The sequence below is a fragment of the Gymnoscopelus microlampas genome (assembly GCF_963454915.1).
Source record: "Gymnoscopelus microlampas genome assembly, chromosome: 24".
NCBI lineage: Eukaryota > Metazoa > Chordata > Actinopteri > Myctophiformes > Myctophidae > Gymnoscopelus > Gymnoscopelus microlampas.
Genome location: NC_139961.1, coordinates 3,936,594 through 3,944,937, shown reverse-complemented (window position 1 = coordinate 3,944,937; position 8,344 = coordinate 3,936,594). Strand labels below are relative to the sequence as shown.

Below are 8,344 nucleotides of genomic sequence, written 5' to 3'. Positions count from 1 at the left end.
ATTACACTCCTCTGAGAAAAATATAGCAGCGACAGTCAAAAATAACACATCTACAAGCATCTACACGAGTTCATCTATTGGGATATCTAAGAATTCCATGTCATTTGTGCATATTTCAGGCCGGATGGCAAGTAATTGCTCATTCCTTTCTATTCTTCTTATTGTTATTTTCGAGCTGCGTTCGCTTCCAGCGTTCGCGCGTCTTACTTGTATACATACAGTATATATATTCAAAGATTTGCACACAATTTCACGATTACAAAAATAAATAAATAGCAGATCTACAAGCTCATAGCGCGGCACTCGGTGCCGCGCTATGAGCTTGTATATCTTCTATTTTTGAATAGCCAAAGACGTCTTAAAATGACACAGATGCGTTCCCTTGCATTGTCTCAATGCGTTGTTAATGATGACAAAGGACTTCATGAACGAGGGTACAATTCATCCAGCTTCTGTTCCTGTGATGGTTCAGCTCAGCTCCACCGTCTTCTGTTTCTAGAACACAGACAGAGAATAATGGACAAAGAACATTTACATGTTTTCAACATAACATTGCTTATTTACATACAATAGTGGACGTTTGTGATATTAACTCTCAGACAGGATTTCATAAGTCTATGCATGGTGTCTGTATATACATGCATGATATTGCGTATTCTTGTGCATCGTCTGCGGCTGAGAGTGTATGATTTGTGGCAAGCATTTTATTTATTAATTGATAAACTTGATAATCAGCAAAAGCTAAGGTAAGGTATGGCAAGGTTAGGGTTGCCAACTGCCAGAGATTGAAATAAGGGACACCTATCCTAGGCGCGTGGCAAAGTCGCGTGGCGGAACAAAATTTGGGGGTCAAACCCGCCAAAAGCCAGGAAATGCGTAGAAAACTATGCATTGTACCTTTAACACAATACAAACACAATGGTCTTACACCTGCATTAGGCTACTATTCATATTTTTATTATTTTTTTATTATTATTATTTTAGTTTTTTCTGGAGCCAAGGTATGGCACCTGCCATATCTTGCCATACACAATTGACGCCCCCGCTTATATGTACAAAACACATCAGGTAATCAAGCAGCACAAACATCAACATTAAAGGAGTACTGTAGTTCACCCAAATAATTACTTATTTTCTATCAATTACACACCACATGAAGCCTTGAATTCATGGAATTGGTTTATTTTTGTCCTTTAATCCTGAGCCAATAAATGAAATGCCCTACTTCAGGGGTCTTCAACAGGGGGTCCGGGACCCCTAGGGGGTCCTCAGAGTTACTACAGGGGGTCCGCCAAATCTTTGCGTGATATGATTTCTTTTTTTTACCTTTACCACTTGAACCCTAGCATCCCTTTTCTGAGGAGAACTTTAGACAAAAATAGCCGATCTACAAGCTCACAACGCCTCGCAGCGCGAGGCGTTGTGAGCTTGTAGATCTGCTATTTTTGGCAAAGAGGTATAGGTGTAGAGGGGAAAAAGAACAGTAAACGTAAACAAAAAAAGTTGAATCTAAAACACAATATAGAGGGGGTCCCTGCTTCATCTCTCTCTCAGCTAGGGGGTCCTTGGGCTGAAGACGTTGAAGACCCCTGCCCTACTTTATCACACTACAGCGTCACACATAAAGCATCAAAAGTAGCAGATCTACAAGCTCTAAACGTGGCGCGAAGCGATGCGTTCGGAGCTTGTAGATCTGCTACTTTTGCTATTTTTTAAATTTGAATCCTGAAAAGTAACAGTTTTGGATCCGACAGAGACGATTTAATAGATTAGTGTCCGAAGCCAATCCTGGTTTAAAAAAATATATTAAAAAATCCATTCTAATAAGATTAAAATACTCTGATTTGATTAAAGTTTTTCAAAAATAATAATAATAATAATAATAATTGCTGATCTATAAGCTTGTAGATTTTAAATGTTTTAGGATCGGCAGCATACCGATGTTGTCAACAATATATACATATAAACCAAACCAATAATATACAATGTAGGCATTTAGCAGACGCTCTGAATGCAGTTCTGTACCTGCCTGGGTTCCAGGACTGGGGCTCAGGCCTGGGGAAGAGTGGCAGGAGAGGAGACAGCGTGTCCCTGGGTGTTAGGACAGCAGGGCATCTATACCTGCAGGGGTCAGGACCATGGCCTGGTTGTTAGGACAGGAGGGCATCTATACCTGCAGGGGTCAGGACCATGGCCTGGGTGTTAGGACAGGAGGGGTCAGGGGTCAGGACCATGGCCTGGGTGTTAGGACAGGAGGGCGTCTATACCTGCAGGGGTCAGGACCATGGCCTGCAGCAGGTCAGACAGAGAGACGATGCCTTTCACCATGTCCGTCCTGTCCACCAGAACCAGCCGATGGACCTGCATGGAGGAAGCAATGCACCGACATCAGAGCACCCGCGTAGGCTGGATTACAATTGTGACTGGGGCATGCAGGCCCATGCGGTGAGGGCCACGTGCGTGCGCGAAGCCTTTACTAGCACCATAATACTGTGTTGATAATCTACATGGTTCCTTGTCAACTTTGTTCCATGTGTGTTGTATTCCTTAGGGCTGGACCACACATGGACAAATGACATCATTAACGTAGTCGTGACGGCTGTTGTCCCCCTTGAGTAAAAGATGAACTGTTTCTAAAATAATTAAATAAATGCTCCTTTGTGCACACGTGCGCGGGCGGCAAGAGCTGGATTGTGGTGAGCTTTTGTTTTCACCACACCGCGCAGGAGGACAAAAACAACAATGATCGCGGCGCGATCACCGCTGGTCCGAGCGGTACCGCCCGCGTGAACCGCTTGCCGTGTGTTACGACCTTAAGACTGTCTGCAGGCCCTCATTGGGTTAGGGTTAGACACATAGTAGACATTATGGTAAGATGCATACAGTACCTCAGCTTTAACGATGCGTTCTAAGACGGTCTCCAGGGCCTCGTCGGGGTAGCACTTGATCACTCCTTCCACGAAGCACGTCCTCCTCTGAACGGCCTCCTTCATGCTCATGTCCAGGTTGTTGTAGGTCTTCTGGGCCGCCAGGTTCTGTCCATTTTAACGTTTACATGAGAACGCTGCTTGTTCGGGGCTCACTCGCCACACAGGACAGATGTACAGTTACACGGTCTATCACAGTTTGGTTCCCAAAGTTTGTACATGGGCAACTGGCGGCACGGGGCCCACATGTGGCCCCCACCTTGAAATCAATAATATATCAGAATATATCAGATATATTATTGATTTCAGCTGTTACAATTCCAAACATGACCCACTTTAATTACTTCAGTCTATATTATTAGCTTAATGACTAGTCTTACAATGTTAGTCTTTTTTATGTCCAGTGTGTTTGTATTTAAGTTCATAAAGTTAAAGGTAGGGTAAGTGATATTTTTTGGTAAAAACAAAAAGTATTTTGTTCAAAGGTTAAAGCACTATATTCTGATAGTAATCATTGCTATAGAGTGTTTGTTCAGTAACAGGAGTCTCCCCGTCTCTCCAGCTCTTTAATAAACAGAAAATACATTTTCCGGTAGGTGTCTAAATCTCAGCCAATCAGGAGAAAGTACCCATTTTTAAGCTTCATTTTTATAGTGTTCCAGTTCCAATTTTGTCTGCTCATTTCTTAGTGTCATCACTTCCAATTTCACTTGTTTAATCTGTATCCTGATTTAGTTCTCTATCCTGATTGGATAAAATTGGAAATGAAACTGAAACTGAAACGAAAATGCATTTTCTGTTTAATAAAGAGGTGGAGAGACAAGGAGACTCCTTTTACTGAACAAACACTCTATAGCAATGAGTACTATCACAATATAGAGCTATTTAACACTTATTTTAACCAAAGCAAATCACTTACCCTACCTTTAACATAAGTATAACTTATGCATTTGAAATTAAATAAAAATGTTACTTTTCCAATTCGAAAATAGCAAAAATAGCCGATCTACAAGCTCAAACACTATTTTTTGCTAATTTTGAGTGACATATTAGAATGACAAGTAGGACATTAATTTACAAGATAAATGAAGTTAAAATATGGAGATAAGAGGTTTCTGCAAGACAGCAACAACATGCAATGTGGCCCCCTGGAGTGAGTGTGGAAATATAGCAGCCCTCTCCCTCTCCATCATCAAAGTTGCATCACCGCTGCCCTAAATGATCATACTAAAATCATCAAAAGCAGCAGATCTACAAGCTCGAAACGCGTCGCTTTGCGACGCGTTTCGAGCTTGTAGATCTGCTGCTTTTGATGATTTCAAATTTGAATCCTGAAACGTAGCAGTTGGACATTTTTTCCACCCGACAGAGACTGTCTAATAGATTAAGTTACTGTATATATGAAAATAAATACTTACAATCACATCAAACCTGGAGTACAGAGCCACCACTTTGCCTGAGGGAGGAGACAGCATTTGGAAAGCATAAGTTATCTGAACAAAACATTATACTTATAGACAACGTCTATAAGTACGCATCTTGTACTGTGACAATGGTAACTGGAACGCTCGCCACAATTAACACACTCGCCCCCATTTTCTTAGCGGGCCGCTCGCCCCCCCAGCGGTTCTTGTATTCTTGTGTTTGTTTTACTGAGGTTATGTTTAGGAATTAGGTTAGGTTTAGGCAGTGGTGTGTTCTAGTTTTTTTTCGGAGGGATACGATAATCATTCCCTGCACGACATGCGCGTGGTCGTGGAGATACACTAGCGCGTTTTCAATGGATGAAATGGTTAGTAGAGGGCTACGCTTGGCTATGAAAACTTTCTGCAGGTCACTCTACGTATATAGCGTAACATGGTACAACACACCACTGGTTTAGGCATAGTTTTTTACTGAGGTTACGTTTAGGAATAAGGTTAGGTTTAGGCATAGTTATACTGAGGTTACGTTTAGGAATAAGGTTAGGTTTAGACATAGTTTTACTGAGGTTATGTTTAGGAATAATGTTAGGTTTAGGCATAGTTTTACTGAGGTTACGTTTAGGAATAAGGTTAGGTTTAGGCATAGTTTTACTGAGGTTATGTTTAGGAATAATGTTAGGTTTAGACATAGTTATACTGAGCTTACGTTTAGGAATAAGGTTAGGTTTAGGCATAGTTTTACTGAGGTTACGTTTAGGAATAAGGTTAGGTTTAGGCATAGTTTTACTGAGGTTATGTTTAGGAATAATGTTAGGTTTAGGCATAGTTTTACTGAGGTTATGTTTAGGAATAAGGTTAGGTTTAGGCATAGTTTTACCGAGGTTAGGTTTAGGAATAAGGTTAGGTTTAGACATAGTTTTACTGAGGTTACGTTTAGGAATAAGGTTAGGTTTAGACATAGTTTTACTGAGGTTAAGGTTAGGAATAAGGTTAGGTTTAGACATAGTTTTACCGAGGTTACGTTTAGGAATAAGGTTAGGTTTAAACATAGTTTTACCGATGTTACGTTTAGGAATAAGGTTAGGTTTAGACATAGTTTTACTGAGGTTAAGGTAAGGAATAAGGTTAGGTTTAGACATAGTTTTACTGAGGTTAAGTTTAGGAATACCTGGTGGCGACCATTCCGAGGTCGCCGGATTTGACCTGGGGCGAGCGTGTTTTGCGGCGAGCGTTCTTGTATTTGTTTGGGGTGGCAGTGGCTCAGGAGTAGAGTGGCCGGGTAGAGTGAACTGGAAACCACAAGGTTCCCAGTTCGATCCCGGGCTGGGTCGCTTTGTACACTCTCAAAGTTAGGCCTTTTCGGGACCCTGTATACCTTTTTTTGTATTTGGGAAGACGGTATCCAGGGTCCCTTGCCAGTCAATGCACTCTCCCATGTACACGCTGGTACCACTGTCTGGTCGCGGACAAATACAATGCCAATCACAAGACGGGGGAAGTGGGGCATAGTGTGTGGAAGAGAGGAAAAATATGTTTTTAAATATGGATTAAACATGTTTAATGGCAACGCCGATTAGCAACGATCAAAGCAGGGACCCTAATGCAGATCTTTGAAATCACTGTGCAAAACTTTAAAGACGTTATATTGTCCGACACCAGACAGTGGTACCAGCGGGTACATGGGAGAGTGCATTGACTGGCAAGGGACCCTGAATACCATCTTCTCAAACACAAAAAAGGTATACAGGGTCCAGAAAGGGGCTATCTCAGAGTTAAACAAACACTGAACCAATGAAAGTCATAATTAGAAGAGGATGTTGGTTTCAACAGCATGTCATACCCTGTTCGTCCACCACGGGGAGCGCTGAGACCCTCCTGGCCACGAAGATGGACAGGGCGTCGTAGACGGAGGCCGTCTGCCGCACCGTGGCGATGTTCTGGAACGTCCCGATGCCCAACTCCTGGATGGGCTTCTGGATGAACTGCGGTTTGGGGACCATTCCTCCCTGACCACCACGTACAAGCAACAAGTGTGTTGTTAAGGGTCTAATTCTGTTTGTTTGTGGCTCTTTTTGTGACTTAGCCTCCTCTTATGGGAACAATTAGATCTTAAAGGGCATACTGACCTTTGTGACATGTGGGTCCTTAGTCACTTTTACTTTAATATAATTAATTTCCTCAAAGCAGTACAAAAAATAAGAAAAGTAAAGTAAAAAGTGAAGAATATATATAATGATACTATATTATTATATTATTCCATTATATCTGTCTACACATGATAGTTATAGTCTGGCGCCTCTCAAATATATATCAAACACCTTGAAAAAACCTACCACACATCAAAATGCTGTTATGATTTTGGTGTATTATAATTCCGGTAGATTGTGCCTCAATACTTAATTCATGTACAAGTTTTCTCACAAATATATGCAGGAACTTGAGGATTCTCTTGTGGGTCAGAATGTGCAAGACGTTCCCCGACTTTGGGTCGATGACGGGCAGCCTGTGGATCTTATACTTCAGGAGAGAATAGATGGCTTCAAACAGACTGGAGGAGAGAGCAGAGGAGAGGAGAGGAGAGGAGAGGACTGAAATAAGTGACAGAGACAATTGCTACACCTGCAATAAACTATTACCAAACTAGGGGTCTGGATCTGAACAAGTTCAGCTTTTTTTCACAATATTTATCTACTCTTATGGGAACAATTAGACCTTAAAGGGCATACTGGCCTTTGTGACATGTGGGTCCTTAGTCATTTAGTCCTTAGTCACTACAATTCCTACAATTCCAAGTGCTTGTTCAAACATGTTCAAATATGATTAGATCAGTTCCTACCTTGCTTCAGGAGAGATGCTAATGAGGAAGTGATTAGAGTAGTGCAGGTACACATCTGAGAGAGTGACACACACACACACACACACACACACACACACACACACACACACACACACACACACACACACACACACACACACACACACACACACACACACACACACACACACACACACACACACACAGGGTGAGTCACAACAATAGGCGTACACAATGACAGCATGTACTGGTCCTCCTATGAAGGTCATTTACTTTGAAATGTATCACCTCTCCATGTCTCAATCTTATGGTTCTCCAGCTCATAGATCTGGACCTTTCAGGGGAGAAAGGAAAAAAGCAGACATTAAGGGTTTGTTTCAGCCGTATCAGCGTCCCCCCCAGCAGTGGTGTAAAGTAACTAAGTGCATGTACTCAAATACTGTACTTAAGTACACTTTTGAGGAATTTTGACTTTACTGGAGTATTTCCCATTTTCAATACTTTTACTTCCACTCCACTGCATCTCAGAGGCAAATATTGTACTTTTACTCCACTACAATTATATAACAGCTTTAGTTACTAGTTACTTTGCAGATTTCGTTTATTATCACAAAACATACATTAACCACTTCAGCCCTATACATATATTTCGGCTATTTGAAAATAGCAGAAAATAGCAGATCTACAATGAGTCGGAGCGGAATTCTGCTTCTGTGTTCTCAGAGAATGGTTCTGATTCCACAAATGTTCTAAATCAGTAGTTCTTCTCAGACCTCCATATGTATTTGGCCACATACCCCCCTCTGAAAATGTTTTGTGCCAGGGAACCCTCAGAAGAGAAGATTCATGTAAAAATAAAAAGCAAAATTATTCAAAAATATTTCAAAAACTTTCACGACTCTTCAAAACATTTTCACTGTTCTATCTAAACCACTATACTAAATCCTAAGAGTTTTCTGAAAAACAGTATTCTGTATTTAGCCATACAGTTTAGCTAAAATCTAAAATGACACAGATGCTGTCCTTGTTTTAATGGGTTAATAATTCTGAGAGAGGTGAAAGGGCCTTTCTGTGTGGAGTTTGCATGTTCTCCCTGTGTCCCCTAGGGTAGGTACCCTCACAAAAACATGCAGTAATCCTGGTCACTATACTGCCTCCCCCTGGTCAGCCGGGGCGCC

At 41.5% G+C, this 8,344-nt stretch overlaps 1 protein-coding gene across 4 annotated transcripts in view; it reads right to left on the bottom strand.

Annotated features, from left to right (window-relative positions):
• Positions 1-353: 353 nt before the first annotated feature.
• prkag3a (protein kinase, AMP-activated, gamma 3a non-catalytic subunit) overlaps positions 354-8,344 on the bottom strand; it is a 13,032-nt gene continuing 5,041 nt past the window's right edge. For 2 of the 4 annotated variants that reach the window (XM_084051714.1, XM_084051711.1), the window contains exons 6-13: positions 7,440-7,500; positions 7,188-7,242; positions 6,773-6,899; positions 6,192-6,357; positions 4,346-4,383; positions 2,889-3,035; positions 2,026-2,361; positions 354-495 (exon numbers count right to left, since the gene is read on the bottom strand). In XM_084051714.1, coding sequence (XP_083907840.1) covers positions 2,245-2,361; positions 2,889-3,035; positions 4,346-4,383; positions 6,192-6,357; positions 6,773-6,899; positions 7,188-7,242; positions 7,440-7,500 — 711 coding nt within the window. In that variant the 3' untranslated portion in view covers positions 354-495; positions 2,026-2,244. The remainder of the gene's footprint in view (positions 496-2,025; positions 2,362-2,888; positions 3,036-4,345; positions 4,384-6,191; positions 6,358-6,772; positions 6,900-7,187; positions 7,243-7,439; positions 7,501-8,344) is intronic. The other 2 variants (XM_084051712.1, XM_084051713.1) reach the window with 2 other exon arrangements.